The following is an 18844-nucleotide window of genomic DNA, read 5'->3' as shown; positions in this document are numbered from 1 at the left end:
TTTACTCTTCATCCCCATGCCACTCAAAGTAGCTGGAGAAGGAAGTATCCAGAAAAGGTAAGAGACTATTCAATTATCAATATCCATTTTGGTTACAATCTATTAACTGGATTGTTTGCATCCTCATTCTGTCTTCTTTTTCTTTTTTTTTCTTGGTTAACCCAAGAAATCTCTCCACTTTTCTCTGTGATACAATTCAGTAAGGAGCTACTCCTTCTGGCTTCTGGCTAAGTAAGAGCCTCACATCCTTCATGTTAATTGTGCTCCTTTTTTGCATGTCTGGCAAACATCTCAAGGTCTTTGGCAAATGTTCTCACTGCCAAAAAATGATCTCAGAAATGGACTATTGGTGGGCTTACTGAATGTGACTTTTTTGGCTCTGACATCAAGTCTACTGGGTAGTGGACCATTGCTTTCAAATTCTGGATGAATGTGAGCTTCTACTGATCTTCTTCCTTGTCCTCCTGCTGTCCTAACTTTGTGGCAACTACTTCCCAGTTATTCTCTCTTGATGCTACTATTAACCCAATTTATTTTTGAATTTTATTCTAAAAAAATGTACATATACATCAAATAAAGAATGGCAAATGCAATAGAGATTCTAAATGAAGATCACCATATATATAAGACAGCAAGGATTGTGCTCATGGGAGAGAAATACTAGAGATACAAAAGAGAACAAGACTCAAAGAGTATTCCTCAGAAATCTAAATATCCCTTTATTAAGGCTATATTGTTATAGAGTGGCACGAACAAATAAAGAAAGCATTGTCACAGACCTAAGATCTAATGTTTCAATTGTTTTAGTCAACTCACTCACTTTAAAGGATAGAAGAGGAGGAAGTTATTTCAAAGTAGAATCTTTGTATGTATCTTGACTTAATGTAATTGAGTATAGTTTCAAATAATCAGCTTAACTTTCTGTCTCTATCTCTGTCTCTTTTTCTCCACATATATACATAATATACATATACACATTCATACATACACACATATATGTTAGAGTACATGGACCTAGTGATCCCAAAATTATTCACTAGGGAGGCATTCACAGAAAGACAATACTATTTGTATAAAAAAATCTTTGCAGCACTATTTGTAATTACAAACTAGAAATTAAGTATTTATAGATTTAAAAATAGCTTAATTAATTGTGGGATATTGCTATATTTGAATATTACAGGACCACAAGGAATGAAAAATTTTAATAATGGAAAAACACTAAATAATGCATAGTGAAAAAATTTGAAATTCAGAATAGACATGGACTCAGCCTATGTAAATAAAGATAATGATGACCAGAAAAAATCAGTAGCAACATGGTAGAGAGGGGACAGTAACAGTTTTAAAACTACAGTACCAGAGATCAAACACTATGTCTGCCGTGAACTACCTATATGACCTCTGGCAAGTCACTTAACCTTTCCACATCTGTAAAATAGTGGGCAAGGGAAGGGAACAAGGTTAGAATACACAATTTCTAAGCTCCCTTTGAAGTGGGAGGGAGACTGTTCCCTTTACTGAAGTTGTGTTCCCTTTAAGAAACTGTATTTCCTTTTGATCTGTGATACCTTTAAGAGTCTCAGCTCTTCCTGGGGAAGGCATATTCCCCCAGATAAATTATCCTTCTGGGATGCCAGAGCCTTTGATTCAATTAGAAATCTTGGCCAAAAGGCACTTCTTTGAAGTGTTGTTAATTCCAATAGGAGATCTGGGTTGAAAATTGATAAGCATCTACGTCTGGGAACCTGAGTCCTGAAGCCCCAAGACTCCTTATAAAGGGCAGTATCTGGACTCATTCTTCACAGAAGGCCTAAGGTAGCTTGCTCAGCTGCTAGGATTTTTTCTGCCTGCTGAGAACTCATTCTCAGAGCCAAATTCCATTTCTCCAATAGGGCTCTGCCACTATAAAAGTCAGTCTTTTAGCAAACTGGTTTCTATACAACAATAAACTTTCATTTTGCAATTAATAATTCAGGAATAAGTGAATTCTCTCACTTAAAACCTGGGGCCAATTAAAAGGGGATTTTAACAACTCTTTTATTACACTGTATGGGACAGAAAGATGAAGAACTTTCAAGATAAGTATTGTATAACTCTCCCCCCTCCCTTTGTTATTTCCCTGTTTCCTACAGGGAGACATATTTACTTAACATTAGTTAGTGACATTTATCGATATTTAGTCTATTAGCTTGACCACTGTCGGCTCAATTATCTAAAGCCTGAAGGCCTAAGCCAGAAATCTTCCATTCCAATCTCTCTGGATAGCAACAATCAATTGGATGTTCTGCTCCCTCAATGCTCTTTTACTTGTGATGTAATCTCTTGTAACAAAATCTATAAAAGCTGTGTATATTCACTGATCCTTCAGCCTCCTTCTGTGAGTACTTTCACTTCCCTTATCTTATAGCTGGACTGCCCGCCTCTCAAGAGAACATATAATAAACAACTTTCTGCTTTCTACTTTGAGTGATCTCTGAATAGTCAGAGAATTCTTTTTTTTAGTGAAAAAAGAAAAAAAAAATTTCCTGTCCCACACAATTAGGGGCTTGTCCGAGGTCAGGAGTCTTTGGGGGAGATGGCTGTGCATCCCAAATGGGGACAGGAACGCTCATGGAGTAGTTTTCTCTGTGGTCTCTGGCTCTGAGTGTGCAACCTCCCTCCCCTTTTAGACAATGACCTGAGGCAGAGGTACTCAGTGGAAAGCAGAACTGAAGATTGAAGGAAATAAAATCTTGATGGTCACCAAAGTGCAGTCTGAAAGAAAATACATGTGTGACTCGAGGTAAAGCTCTCGGGAGTCTGGGAATCTATTGACTGGGTCAAGGGAGACCCAAGGGATTAGCCCTCCTAAATTTGTTTTTGGTGGGGACTGCTGTCGACTCCAGTGATAAAGGACTTTCCTGAGGAAGCTCTCGGATGACTGCGGGCATGAGGGTAACAGAGATCTCTGCTGACATCTGGTTTGAGACTAGGTTGTAAAATGGGATAGAAGCAGTCCAAAAATTTGTGTTAGGACTTTAGCCAGGGAATTCCAGTTGACAGCCCTCTTGGGAATCGACTCAAAGACTGAGATGAATTTCCCAGATATAAGAGGGAAGAAAACTAGGAGGATGTTCCCAGGACTATTTGGGTACATCAGACTTAAATCTGTATGCAAAAGGCGAAGATAGAGTTCTGTGTGTGTATGTCTGCTTTGCATTCTGTATTAAAAGTTAGCAAGTTTGTAAGAGATAAGAATTCAGATTCTGTGTTGCAGGCTTAGAAAAATATCAGGCTGAATTGTTGGAATTGGAATTCATTCAGAATAATAATTTTTTCAGAGTGGCTCAGAATGTATTGGTCTTTGATCATGGTAAGGTAATTTGGGAGTTAATTTTTGGCTTCTCAAGATTAGGATAGTGCAAGAAAAGAAAATCTTTTTCTGTTCCTCTCCCTCTGCCTCTGGCTGACTGCAGCAGCTTTGTGGGAAAGGGGGAGAGAAGGGGGGAAATATATCTAATATAGTGAAATGAGAAATTTTTAGCATGTAGGAATGAGGAAAATATAGATTGAAAGGGATTTGAAAGTTTGGAAAGTTTTGAGAAAACACAAGAGCAGTGTACTATGACTTTTAAAACTCCTGTAAGCAAGGAGTCCATAACTTTGTTATCAGAACTTGAGTTTGTGGAATCATGCCAGGAAGAATCTCAATGTAAAATGAAGCAAAGAAAATTGGCACTTAACTCTCCTGACTAACTAAAGAAAAGGAGTTTGAATGAAATATCTAGGTAGATTTTAGAAAATTTCACAAACTAAAGTACTGGTTAATTTAAAATAAGTTTAAATTGTTATGTGTGTTGAAATTGGAAACTAAACACAATGATAATGTGTCTGATATTTTAAACAAATGACATCTTCAATTCATGGCCAGACATAAATAAGAAACTGCAGAAATTAGAAGGGTGGAATAATAAGTCAATTGAGGAATTACTAAAAGAAGCAATGAAGGTATATGTGAGGAGAGATTGAGAAAGAAAAAAAGAGAGAGAGTCAAAGAATCAAAATGATAATTCAGATTGTACAATGACAGGGAAAAAGGGTGGAACAAAAATAGAGTAAGAGAGGCAAATAGCTGAACACAGGGCCCTCTGACCTGTTGGACCTGTGAGAAAACTAGGCATGCTTCTAAAAAAATTGTCCCAGGAGAAGAAAGAAAACTCATTATTAGCAAGTTTGCTTTCATAGAATTAGAGACCAGAAAGTTTAAGAGGGCTAAACTTGGGTGGAAGAATTGGTAATTGATTGCCTTCAACATTTTATTAAGAATTTTGGGAATTTACTATATTTTAAAGAGGTACTACAATTTTGAAATTGGGGGAAATAATTTTACTGTTGCCTTGCACATGTAGATTTATGCTGAGTATAAAATCTTATTTGAATATTGAGGCTTTTACAACTGAAGAGAAAAACTTTTTTGTTTGATTTGGTTGGACTTCAAATTAAAATATAGGTTACTAAACAAAATGCCAGTAGCTTACCTTAGGGGAAGTTGTGTTTGTATTTTCTATGGTATGTTATTTTCTGGAAGTATTGGGTAATTTGTAAAAGAAAAAGAATTCTGTCATCAGCTCTGCTAAGTATGTATATGGGTTTTATGGAGTTATTTAGCTATTCATTGTGCTGTGAAAATATTAAAAATTTTGAAGGAAAAAGGAGAATGAAGGTGATTTCAGAAGGTTTGATTAGTAGGAGCAAATTGAGGAAAATAATTTTTTTTTCTTTCTTCAAGGGTAAAGATTTAGGTGACTTCCCGTTCATTCATTGAAGCTGCTTCTTTGAAAGTGAGGTGGGGGAAGAAATGACCAGCAGGATGAATACAGAGAGGACTGGCGAGACTTACATGAACTGATGCTAAGTGAAATGAGCAGAACCAGGAGATCATTATACACTTTGACAACGATATTGTATGAGGACATATTTTGATGGAAGTGGATTTCTTTGACAAAGAGACCTGAGTTTCAATTGATAAATGACGGACAGAAGCAGCTACACCCAAAGAAAGAATACTGGGAAACGAATGTGAACTATCTGCATTTTTGTTTTTCTTCCCGGGTTTTTTATACCTTCTGAATCCAATTCTCCCTATGCAACAAGAGAACTGTTCGGTTCTGCAAACATATATTGTATCTAGGATATACTGCAACATATCCAACATATAAAGGACTGCTTGCCATCTAGGGGAGGGGTGGAGGGAGGGAGGGAAAAAAAAAATCGGAACAGAAACGAGTGTCAATATAAAGTAATTATTAAATAAAAATTAAAAAAAAAAAAGAAAGAAAGTGAGGTGGGAGGAAGGGCAGCAGTGGAAAGATGCTGCAGCAGCATGGTTCCTTTTGCTGAAGAAAGCAATCTAATCTTTTAAAGTGACAGGCTGCTCTTACAAGATGCTAATTGATTGAATATTTGTTTCTTTAGATACATAATGGTTTCCTTGTTCAAGAAATATGATCATAAATGTGATCTATAGTTTGAAAGGGTTATTTCAAAAACTTTAATTGATGCTTTTAAGAACTTTTCAGATTCTTTTATGTGAAAATAGGAAGTTTTAAAATTAACTGTATTGATGCCAATTATTTAAAGGGACTTCAAGAATAATAGTTTTTCTCTTCATCCTTTTGAAAATGTTTTTGTTATGGACGATATGTAGTTTGGGATTTTTCTGTATATTGGGCATTTTAAAAGCAAAATGATTGGTATAATATTCAACTTATGAAATATCTACACATACTTGGGTATGTAAGAATTGGGTGAACTTTCTGGGATAAATTTACTGTTATCGACATAAGGTCACGGTAAATAACTGTTTGGGATTTATCCAAAACTTTGATTAATGGGATTTGTTATTGGAGATAAAATTTCTTGGGCTTATAGTTAATACTATTTGGGAGTTTTAAAGCTCCACACTCTGATAGTTAGTGGGACAATTAACTGGAATAAAAGTGAGTTAAAGCTATTTTATCCTGTTTTGCTGAAAGTTAAGTTTTAACTGCTTATGTTATGTTATAGTCATGTCTGCATTTTTTCCTCCTATGACTGATTTCTATGATCAGAACAATAGTCAATAAGAATTATTAATGCAATTCAATTATGTCATACCTTGCTGTTTCCAACCTGGTTGTATGTAATCATATCCTAAATATTTGGGCAAATAAGTATTAGTCTGATCATCTATCTGTTACTGGATATTGTGCTTATGATATTTAAGTGTTTTTCAAAGGATTTCCAACTAATGAGAAGACAATTAGCACAGTGAGAGCTAACTGCTAAATTTATTTGGGACTGTGGCTGATAGCCATTTGCCTATCCTGTGAAGCAAACTCAGCTGCTAGCTCTTCACATTTGGCAGCAATCTTGTGAATTAAGTCTTTCTATCTCAGACTATTCTTATCTTTATTTGTTAGATTTGTTTTGTTGTTGTTGTTGTTGTTGTTCTAGATTTTGGTCAAATTACAGATTATTGATCCTCTTCTGGGACATGGATCAGCCCATCTGAAGCTTTGGTAGCTGTCAGCACACCACACCTACTCTCTGCATGGGCTGAGAGCCTCTGTCCATTCTCAGCTTAGATTGAGACCATTGCCCCTGCTCCTGATGTAATTTAGATGATATGGGGGGAGTGGGAAAGTGGTTGATGAATTATTGTTAAAATTTTAACTCTATTACTGTGCCTTTAAAATTTGGGATGGAAATTGTTAAATTGTTTAACTATTGCTATTATGGATGTATAGGAACTTTATATGTGGGATGGTTGCTTTAGCTTTGAAATCCCTTACTCTGTTGGAATTGTTCTGGCAGACTATTCTCTGCCTGTTTTTAGGAAAGATATAGATACCTGTCTTGGGACTGGCAGTCTCCAACCGTGTAACTCCAGTTTCTTAATTGGTATCTCAGCATTCTCTCTCTCTTTTTTTTTTTTAAATAACTTTTTATTAATAGAACTCATGCCAAGGTAATTTTTTACAGCAGTATCCCTTGCACTCACTTCTGTTCCGATTTTTCCCCTCCCTCCCTCCACCCCCTCCCCCAGATGGCAAGCAATCCTTTACATGTTGAATAGGTTACAGTATATCCTGGATACAATATACATGTGCAGAACCGAACAGTTTTCTTGTTGCACGGGGAGAATTGAATTCAGAAGGTATAAATAATCCGGAAAGAAAAACAAAAATGCAAGCAGTTTATATTCATCTCCCAGTGTTCTTTCTTTGGGTGTAGCTGCTTCTGCCCATCTTTGGGCATCTCAGCATTCTCAAAGGACATTGCAATTTTGGGATCAGACCTCTAAAGTTCTGGGGTTTGCCTGCCTTCATAGTCTAACTGTGCATATTTTGCTGAGAAATCTGGATCCTTTCTGGATCCTAGTAGCAGCTCCTGTTCTGAGCAGGAACAGGTGGAGCTACTCCAGGCCCCACTCTTTCCCTCCTTTGGAGTCCCTGACAAACTTGGGGTGCCCCTCCTAGCATGGGCAGCATGACTATCTTGAGCACTGTTACTCCCTATAAAAGCAGAGGCTGAATAAAGTGCACAAATGACTGCAGACCACCTAACATAGTGAATTGTCCATCTCAAACTGGATTCTCTGGCTGAGATGCTCTCCAAATGCAGAGGGTCTTTGTATTGCTGATAACTCTGGGGTTATCAGGGAGAGACTTGCCCTTGCCATAAGTCCTTGCATTTTCTAATTTTATTTTGATTTATTTGCTTTATATAGGGTTGGTCAAAATTATGGTGCTGAGACTGCCCAGGTATCTAGGGGGAGGTAATTCAATAATTCAAATATTCATAAGGAGAATGTGTAATGTTGTGCCTCAGTTTCCCTAGATTGTCATCTTTATTTATCTTTGTATTTTTATGTCTGCCAAATGTCCATCTGTTCTGTGATAACTGTTTCCAAGGTGGAAGCAAATTTCATGATATGGACTTATTGCAATCAGTGGTATTATCCTGTTGCCACTATGTCTACCCTGTATAATTACATTAGTAACCAGAGTAGTTCAACAGTCCCTGTCAAAGATACTGCATACAGAAGATGCTATTAAAATGTTGATTCTTCAGAAAGAAAGTTGGAATGTTGTTGAGAGGGATGATCCCAATGGTGAACTTGATAAACAATCCGTAGATATGTTGGCTGATTTTGAACGGTTTGTAAGTTCTTCATAGAGGTATGATAAAATAATTTACATAATTATGGGGGGGGGTTGTATGAGATAGAAAGATGAAGAATTTACAAGATAAGTATTGTATGAATTCCTCCCTTTTTTGTTATTTCCCTGTGTCCTGCACATGCAGACATATTTACTTAACATGTTAGTGACATTTATCAATATTTGACATTTATCAATATTTAGTCTATTAGCTTGATCACTGTTGGCTCAATTATCTAAAGTTTGAAGGCCTAAGCCAGAGACCTTCCATTCCAATCACTTTGGAAAGCAACAACCAATTAGATGCCCCTCAATGCTCTCTTACTTGTGATGTAATCTCTTGTAACAAAATCTATAAAAGCTGTGTATATTCACTGATCCTTTGGCACTCCTGTTGTGAGTACTTTCATTTCCCTTTGTCTCTTATAGGTGAACTGCCCACTTCTCATGAGAAGCTATACTAAACAACTTTCTGCTTTCTACTTTGAGTGATCTCTAAGTAGTCATTTTGGGTAAGGGTCTTCCCATCCCACACACCACTAACCTCATTACCACTGAGAATTGAGGGGAGTCAAACTTCATCACCTTCTAGTTTTAAGTCTGTAATCTTTTTGATGCTTTGAAAATTTATGCTAAGCCTATCAATTAGGGGATGTCTGAAGTTGTGGTATATGATTGTAATGGAATACTATTGTTCTGTAAGAAATGATGAACAGGATGCTTTCAGAAAAAGCTAGAGTTACATGAACTAATGCAAAGTAAAGTGAGCAGAACCAGGAGGACATTGTGCATAGTAACAACAATATTGTAAAATCATCAACTGTGAATGACAGTTATTCTCAATAATATGATCAAAGATAATGCTGAAGGATTCCTGATAAAAGGTGCTATCTGCCACCAGAGAAAGAAAGGATGGAATCTGAAATGCAGACTGAAGTACACTTTCTAAAACTTTATTTCTCTTGTTTTCTAACGCCAACACCATGGTCTGTGTTTCTTTTGCAATGTAATATGGAAATATGTTTTGTATTTGGATAGATCGCCAATTGAAAAAGTGGCCCTGAGCTAATTTTGAATTTTCAACTCAATAAAGGGTGTAATCAATAGAGAATGTTGCCAGTCTCTGCCAGGATAATATAACGAAAATACTTATCTTGATTCCCTAGGGCGGTTTCAAGTTCCTGTTCTTTATCCACTATGTTACTGAGCTATTTAAATTCTAAATTATAATGTTTATCAATAGAAGAAAATAAGATATCATTTTGCTCTTATTTGCCTAGTTTCACAGATGAAGAACTGAGACCTAGATTGTTGAAACCCACAATGATAATAAACAGCTGATTCCAGATTGTACTTCAGGGATGATAAAGAGAGAGGAAGAGAGAGATCTTCAGTTCTCAACACCAAATAATCAAGAACAATTCTCCTTTACAATTTGGTATCCCATGACTCCCTCCCTTACCCCATTCCCTTCAGGAAACTTAAAATACTTATCAAAATTATAATTTCACCCTGTGGACAAGATTTTACCACAATACCATGTGGGGTGCTTGATTTACCTAAGAATTCTTCCTCTTCAGCCTAGTTGCTTAATTTTCACCTTTTCCACGCAGCAAGGGAATTCCAATTTCCAGTTCCTAATTTGTCCAGTCAATCAATCAGTCCTGATGAGGTGTGAGATTGGGCTGTGCTGGAGAGAGAGATACAGTGTAATGACCACATATTTAAAATCAGTCAGAGTCAGGAATTCAGGTTAAGGGGAGAATCTTCAATCTTTATTGAAGTGAAGAGATGAATAAGGATTGCGATAGCAATATAGGCAAGAAAGATTGCGATAGCAATATGGGCAGCTGCGACAGGAGGCCAGCTAACAGAGAGAGATGTGAGCTGAGAAGCCGTTGCAATCGCAAATGCAAGCAGTCTCCCCCTCCCCTTCCTTTTCCACTCCCCTGCCTTCACCCACCAAAATTGTCATTTCCTATACAGCACATCAGGACTTGCACAAAGAGTGGGAGGGGGCCATTTTTTCTCCAAGCATATATATTAATAGAGTATGGTCCAATTGCTATTTAGCCTCATGTGCTTGGGACCTCAGTGCATCAACTCAAGCCTCAGCCCATTACAATACAGAGGCAGGTCCAAAGTGAAAAGAATTCACTAACCTGAGTAGCTATGGCAAAAAAGAAAAAGAGAAGCTTTTTTTTTTCCTTTTTTCACTAAGAAAAGAATTCTCTTAGTGGAAAAACTTCTAATCCAATCAGGAGATTCGTAAAGAGGTTTGCAGACAGTTCTTAGTTTTATGGGCATATACTTGTCTGGGGCTAGTGGCAGTTTGAGTTGAAAAATCAGACAGAGATCTCCAATTGAATGAGTGGTCCTGAGCTAGTTTTCAAATCAATAAAGAGTATAATCAATAGAGGATGTTGCCAGTCTCTGCCAGGACAATAGAACGAAGTTTCTCCCAGATTACAGCTTCTCAAGAGTTCAGGAGAGTTTCTCCCCTTCAAGGAGTTTCTCAAGCAATTGCCCTCTGGGTTCCCCTCTAAAATAAGGACAGTTTCAGGGTTTTCCCCATCAGTCTTTTAGTAAATTTTGTTTATTTGATTCCACTTATTTTCTTGCCCCTCACTTTTTCACCTTGTCTTTTCAAGAGAGCAGCTAAAGTCTAACAGAACCATATAGGAGCTTGTAGGATTTCACTTTCTCATTTATGACTAATGAAAATCTCTCTGGGCTTTGAATCAACACTCAAATACCTGGGCAAATAACCACTGGGTGTCTTTTTCCATAGACATGAGTACAGACTGCCTTTGATCCTGGAACTTGAAAATCTGGACACAAAGGAAATAAATTTCTCTTCTAAATTCTTTTGCTTTTCTTGTGTAGGGGAGGAATAATGTGGACGGCTTTGCCTGTTTCCAGCAGATCTTAGAAAAATTTATTCCTGTAGTAAACATTTATTCAGTTCTAAAACATTAAAAAGATGCAAAACACAGAGTCCCTGTCCTCAAGGAACTTATTTTGCTGCATTTGGATGTAGGTGTAGGTAGTTGGGGGGAAATGAGAAATTTATACGAATGGCTTCAATATCAAATAAAATTGGGTCAAGAGTATATAACTTGTAACCCAGAACCCTGTGGAGACTGAGTTAACATTCCGGATACTTTAGAATCAGCCAGAGTCAGGATAAGCAAAAATCCTTGGTCTTTATTCTTGGTCAAAATGAGAGAAACGGACACAGGAATCTCCTCTTCCTCTCCCGGCCAGGAGTCACACTGGCTTGTCTTACTCTATACTCTAACCCCTCCTCCAAATCTCTCTATACATCAACAGATCAAGCCAGCACAGAATAGTGGGGTGGGCCATTTTCCAAGCATATGCTAATAGAGTATTGTCCAATAAGTAATTAGCCTTAAGTGCATGAACTCAAGAGTTTCAGCCCCTTACAGAACCCTAGCTCAGGGTTTATATAGATGACATTAAGTTTTGGAAATCTCTTACCAATAACCCTTCAGCACATGTTCCAATACAGGACCTCCACGGGCAACCTCAAAATTTGTGTTATTTTTCCCTCATCAAGGATCTGCCTTTGACTTCTGGGATATAGCATAAGCATAAGAAGCATAAGATTCTTGTTGAGTCATTTCAGTTGTGTCAGTTATTTTAGCTTTCTCTCTGTCTCTGTCTCCCTCTTTATCTTTCTGTCTCATTTTCTGACTCTCTCTCTCTCTCTGTCTCTCTGTCTTGATTAGGGGAGCCCCAAAACTCTCTTTCTTTCTCTCTGACTTTGAGAATGAACCATGAGGTAAAGCAATTGAAGCTCTTTGAAAGAGGGATTCTTCTTGAACCCTGTCTCTGTGAGAGACCCACCCGAGGGAATCAAGTAAAGTGGTTTATCTAGGTGGAGATTCCAACTCTATTAAATTGAAGAAAAACCCATTCAATTCCAAGATTATCTATTCTGATTCCAGCTCAAACTCCACCTACTAGCTCCCATGAAGAGCAAAACCCAGCTTATGGCCAAGGCTGCTATTATAAAAAGAGCCAATTTTGAGCTCAATTCTTGAAGGAGGATCTAACATGCCATGTTATGCCAAGGGACCCCTCTATCCACTGAAATGATATTCTCTTTCAACATTACCCTCTCTTAACTCTCTCATTTATTTCCCTAACAAGACTTTATACCTCTCTGTTGGGATTTCTTTATTAGAAACTTCACTTCTCTGTCAGATCTTGACACTAAGGAATTCATTCTTTCTGTTCTTCTTCTTCTTCTATTTCTTTTTTTTTTTTTTTTTTTTTTTAACAATCTAGCATTTCAGGTTCGTAAATTCCTTTATGAAGGTCCTCTATGTTGCCAAAAGGGGTTTCCCACAACTCCCTAAAATGAGAATCCTAAGGGGATTTAGGGGAGCCAAACCTCTTCATTTGCTTCCCTGAACCCTGAACCTTCCACTAACCTCATTATTTAACTTCCTGACCACCAGGAACTCTAATCTCATCAGTCTCAGTCCCTATCTCTGTTTCCTCCTCCCACCATGTTTATAGTTTTGCCCTTTTTCAATTTCTCAAAATATTTTAGTATAAACAATGATAAGAGATCATATGATTATAGGATTGGAAAGCATCTCAGAAGCTATCAAGTCTGTCTCTATCTCTGTGTCTCTGTGTCTGTCTGTCTGTCTGTTTCTCTGTCTCTCTTTGACCAAGAACTTTTCTGATTTGCTATGCAGATAGTAATATCAGAAGCAGGGTCTGCTTTTGATCCTCTAATGCTGTAATCATTTTCTTTTTCTTTTTTTTTTTGTAACATGCTACTTCTCAAGAAGACTGCAAATCTTATTTTTTTCTCTAGGTTGGCAATCATCCTTCTTAATAAACTTAGAACTTGGGGAAATTTGAAAAGTAATTCAAAGAATTTTAATATTTTCTCTATACTATATTGTTTTTTGTTCTTCAGTTCTTCTGAAGCATTCTGTTTTCATTTTTGGATCAGCATTCCAAATTTCAGAATTAAATTTTGAATCACATCTGTCTGAATTAGGAAATGGAAATTTTTTCAAAAGCAGTGACTTAGAAAGCCTACTAGAGGGCACTAGTGCATTGGCAATGCCATAATAAAGGTTCATACTTGAAACAAATCATTTTGCCAGTTATCTAATTGGTGGTTGGATAAAGAGTCAGATATTTGGAGAATATGATATTCTCTCTCTCTCTCTCTCTCTCTCTCTCTCTCTCTCTCTCTCTCTCTCTCTCTCTCTCTCTCTCTCTCTCTCTTTCTCCCTCCTGGACATAATTGTTGAAAAATATAATTGAGCTTCTTCCTCCCTCCTGGACATAATTGTTGAAAAATATAATTGAGCTTATAACTTATTATTATAATGACATTATAATTCAAATCTTAATAGAAAAGATTGTACAGATGGAAAAGATTTTAACTAGTTCAAAAGCATAACCATTGGTGTTGGGGTAACATATTTGAACTCAGATCTTTCTAAGTCCAGGTCTTTCTAATTCTATCTAGTGCACTACCTCTTTATGTAGAAAAATAAAGGCTCAACAAACTAAATTTCTGACCTTTTAAAGTGAAGAGGTGGAAGATATGATTTCTGAATTTTTTTTCCTTTTAAATTTGAAACTATCATATATATATCATCTAAAATAAAAGAAAAGCTAATGTTTGTCAATTTAAAATTATAGTCAAATAAGGAGGAGCAGAAGGAAAACAAGAAGAGCAAAAAGAGGGAAGGAAGAGAAGGAGGAGAAGGAGGAGGAGGAGGAGGAGGAGGAAAGAAGAATGAAGAAGAAGAGAAGGAAAAGAAAGAGGAAAAGGAGGATTTTTACCTCTACAGGCTCAAAAAACAAAACAGGTTTGATGCAGTCTTGTGTTTATGCTTTTAGCAATGTCCAATCTAAATCACATTAAATGCATGAAATGTATTTATAAAATTATATAGCATTAAAAAAAATCCTACAATTTCTGCATCCAAATAAGCCCTTCCAAATAAATATCCTTAAAAGATAACTAACCAGTATAACCAAAATTAAAAGAAAATGCAGAAAGTTGGGAAGCAATCTTTAAAGCAAGTACCTTAGATAAAAGCCTTATTTTTCAAATATATAGAGGACAAGTCAAATTTATGAGAATCCAAGCCATTCCCCAATTGACAATTGGTCAAAGGATATGTACAGGCAGTTTTCAGATAAAGAAATCAAAGCTATCTATAGACACATTAAGAAGTGATGTAAATCACTTTGATTAGAGAAATACAAATTTGTACAACTCTGAAATACCCCCTCACCTTATGAGATTGGCTAATCGGGAAGAAAAGAAAATGATGCATGTTGGAGAAGATGTGGGAAAACTGGTTCACTAATGCACTGTTGGAGTTGTAAACTGATCCAACCATTCAGAAGATCAATTTGAAACTATCTCCAAAGGGCAACCAAATTGTGCCTATTCTTTGATCAAGTTATATCATTATCATGGAGCCAGCTAGATGGCTCAATGAATAGAACACCATTCCTGAAATCAGAGGATCTGAGTTCAAATATAGCCTCAGATACTTAATACTTCCTAGCTGTGTGACCCTGGGCAAGTCACCTAACCCAATTGCCTAAACAAAAAAAAAAAAATACCACTACTATGGTTATATCCCCAAAAGATAATAAAAAGAGGAAAAGGACTTACATGTGCAAATATATTTATAGCAGCCCTTTTAGTAATGGCAAAATATTGGAAATTGAGGGAATGCCCATCAATTGGGGAATGGGTAAATAAGCCATGGTGTATAATTGTAATGGAATATTATTATGTAATAACAGATTTCAGAAAACTCTGGAAAGACTTGAATGAATGAACTGATGCAAAGTGATAAACAGATGCAGGAAAATGTAGGACGCAGCATCCACTATGTAATGTATGGTCATCCACTATGAATAATCCAGCTCTTCTTAACCACACAGTAATCCAACACAAATAAAGGACTCAGGAAAGAAAATGCTATTCACATCCAGATAAAGAACCAATGTACTCAATGCAGATTGAAGCATAATTTTAATTTACTTTATTTTTTTGTGTGTATATTTTTTGCCTGTGATCTGTCTGTGTTTTTTCTTCTTTAATAGCTGTGACTGATATGGTAACATGTCTTACATGATAATATATGTATAACCTATAACAAATTTCCTACAGTTTTAGGAAGATGAGAGGGGAGGGAGAGAGGAGAAAAGTTTAGAAGTCAAAATCTTGTAAAAAATTAATGCTAAAAATTATCTTGACATGTGATTGGGAAAAATACTATTTAAAAAAAGAACCAGTGGAATTTTGATGAATGGTTTGAACTGTCAGTGACTGATGACTGGAAAAGAGACTAAATAGGCAGAAAGAAAGGTTTAAGAAAATTCTTTCCTAAGGCATAAATTTAACAAAGGAATATTAAAACAATTATAGAAAAGAGACTTTAATTGGCATCCTGAGCAGATTGGGCAGTGGGCCTCTCTAGAACTGAGAAGTTAACAGTCATTGAAATAATTAGAAGTGGTCATAACTGTACACATTTGTTCTATTGTTTGTTGTAGAGGGTCACAGTCAGTGGGGAAACTCTGGGTAAGGCATAAGACCCTTCAACCCAGAGGGAACCTGCTAACAATGTCTGGTTTGGCTCCCCATCTCCCTTAAGGGTTCTCAGCCTTCCTGAGAACTCAGAGGGTGGTGACAACCTGTGTTGAGATTGAAGCAGAGTGTGCCAGATGGAAGAGTGACACCAGGTGGCAAACTACGTACAATAGCAAGTTGTTTATGTGGTCTCAAGTGCACAGTGTTATTTTTGTTACATTATAAAAAGAGGAAAGTCCTTGAAATAAACGGACTCCATTTTTCCACCATCCCCAGGAGTCTCACCTCATCACTTCTCCACTAGGAAGGTATGTTTTAATCACACTGGTGTGGGGGCTCTAGAAAGCAATGGTATGTTTTGTCACCCCAACTTGGGGGCTCTAGAAAGCAGGAAACAACAGTTTTTTATAGTACCAATAAATTACATAACCAGCAATCTTGATGTTAATTAAGTCTAGTGAAGGGATTTAAGATTCGGAGCTTCTTAAAGTCAGGGACCTTTTTTTCCCTTTCCTTGTATCCCCAGGGATAAGTATAGTGCCTAACTCTTAATTAAATTTTTAATAAATTACTGTTGATAAGAATTTAGAAAATGATAAGCAAAAACTTATGGGAAAAGTGGCTTCCCCAGTTTGTTTAATAAATAAATGCTAATAAAATGGGATGGGGGTTCAGAGAAAATTGATTAATGAGAGATTCTGAAATATCTCTGACATACATCCTCTCTCACATTGCTTTCACTTTAGTTTACGCTCTCAATCCCTCTTGCTTGGAGCTATTACTATAGCCTGTTGCCTTCTATTGGCCACTGGCACCCAGCTTACCTCTCCCAGGGCTTCTGACGTCTCCAGCCACGACCAGCATGCGATACCCCAACAGAACACTCAGACCACCTTGCTCATTAGTAGAAGTTTATTGCCTGGATTACATCTTGACTTTGCCCCTAGTTCCCTCATACATATATTTATATAGGACATATGTTAGATCCTAGCAACAATCACTAACCAATAAAAAGGGGAGACGTATCCATTGAGACACATGCTCAATTCAAGCTTTTTTATCTCTAGGACCAATCTGTGCCTGGAAAGGAGCTGCAAAACTCACACCTAGACACCTCTCTAGGGCGTAGGGCCCTAGCTCCCCTGTTCTGGTTTTGTGTTTGTTGCCTAGGCTCCAACAACTCCCTTTTCTTGTTTAATGGGAACCACCTACAGATCTCTGATTGCGTGAGTCAGGCTAGCCTTAATTTCAGTAGTATCAAGCTGGATGATTTTTACAATTATCTTTGATAAGCAAGGAAGACACATAAGAAAGAGGAGAAAGGCCTTATTGATGTCAGATATCTTGGCAGAACAGGAAGTCCCATTACATAAGTGTAATCCTTGCTGTAAAAGAGTATAATTGTGAGAATGGCTAACGTACTTAAATTTTGGTCAGTGGGGTGTCCTCCAAGAAGAGGATCATATATTCCAGACATCATCAATCTGGGAGTTAATGGAACACAATAAGACACATTTGGAATGGCAGTCAAACAAATAGGGTAATAGTAAGTGACAAATGTCATATTAATCAAGTCAATCTTTTGATTGTCCAAGTCTTTGGGTTCTTCTTTTGCTGTGTCTCCTACTAATTTAGTTACATTTCCTGAAGCAGGAAACTGTGAGGTAGCCTCTTTCCATCCAACCATATGTATGGTGGGTGGATGAGGCAGTATTGCTGAAGTCCAGTGTTCTTGTTTATCCATCTCTTCTTGGTGACTGTTGACCAATGGTTTCCATAGTACAGCATGTCCATGTATGGGTTTGATAAGGGATAAGGCTGCTAAAGTCCCCAGTAATAAGTATATGGATTTATTTAGTTGGGTGGATGGGCTCTTGTGGTGGATCCTCCATCTCCTCTTCCTTTTCTTCTTTAAGGATGCAAATATATCAGCCAGGAACCCAACGTCCTTGTCCAACTTTCCCTGGGCTTCCATCCTAGCATCTGGAATGACAAAAGCATATTCCAGCCCCCATCTGTCCACCCTTCCCAGTCCCTCCCATTCTTTGTTCGGACCAGGAATCTGCCAAACATGAGTCCCATTCATTTGCCATATATTATTAGGATTATTGCTCACCAAATTGTGAAACAATTGCTTAGGAGATGAGGGACAGAAAGGGACACAGTGCACGTATAGCTTAAGAATGTCAGTGGCTTAGACTTTAGAAATTCCGTATAAGTGACGTTAAAGAGCGTGTTGATAAATGCAAATGGGAGTGTGTTTTAGCTGCAAGAGCATGCAGAGCTAAGGTAGACATAGAATATAGCAATGTATCAATGATGTGACTGCCCTCAAATATAGGGCCAGTACCATATGTATGGGACCGTACATGCATAATAGGATGTTCACGCTTTAAGAGCACTTTCTGCGTCAGGGCTAATAAATAATTGATGGTAGAATGGCAATCATCAATAAAAGCATGAGGGAGCTGTTGAAGGGCTAAGTGAACATATTGATTATCTGTTATCAAATTAAAGGGCTCCTTAATGAACTCAAGAAATTGTAAAACCACATAAAGCTCATTTTTCTGGGTAGAATCATAAGGGGTTTTAAAAGCCATGTTTGGTTGGTGTCCTGTCTGACACCAGATGCTCTTTTGTAGCATCTGTGAAAACATTAGGACCTTAAACTGGTTGGGAAGATATGGGAGATGGTACCTGTACAATAGGGATACGTCATCACAGGGAAAGGAGAAGCATGTGTCAGAGGGCACTGCCACAAAATATGCATCCACCTGAGATTATCCTGTGCTAGGACAGCAACCTCATATGTTGTTAGAGGCAGAGAAAGACAGGAGAGAGTCCCTAAGATAATAAGTACAGATCTTTGCGAGCATTGGAGAATAAACAAATGAATGGAATGAATTTTGTTCCTTAAGATACTAGATGGCCTGGTAGGATATAGCCATTCTATATTATTTGAACTTTGATGAAGGACTGCAGGCTTTGGTTTGTCTGTTAACACCATAAGTAAGAGAGGCTTTTCAGGATCTATATATGT

General features: G+C 37.3%; 1 protein-coding gene across 1 annotated transcript in view; it reads right to left on the bottom strand.

Moving 5' to 3' along the window:
* LOC127562130 (calcium homeostasis modulator protein 6-like) overlaps positions 1-16956 on the bottom strand; it is a 29227-nt gene extending 12271 nt beyond the window's left edge. The window contains exon 1 of the mRNA XM_051997595.1: positions 16629-16956. Within this exon, the coding sequence (XP_051853555.1) occupies positions 16629-16668 (40 nt within the window). The 5' untranslated portion in view covers positions 16669-16956. The remainder of the gene's footprint in view (positions 1-16628) is intronic.
* Between the last annotated feature and the right edge of the window lie 1888 nt (positions 16957-18844).

This window comes from Antechinus flavipes, chromosome 4, assembly GCF_016432865.1.
Source record: "Antechinus flavipes isolate AdamAnt ecotype Samford, QLD, Australia chromosome 4, AdamAnt_v2, whole genome shotgun sequence".
Taxonomy (NCBI): Eukaryota; Metazoa; Chordata; class Mammalia; order Dasyuromorphia; family Dasyuridae; genus Antechinus; species Antechinus flavipes.
This window is presented reverse-complemented; position numbering and strand designations above follow the sequence as displayed.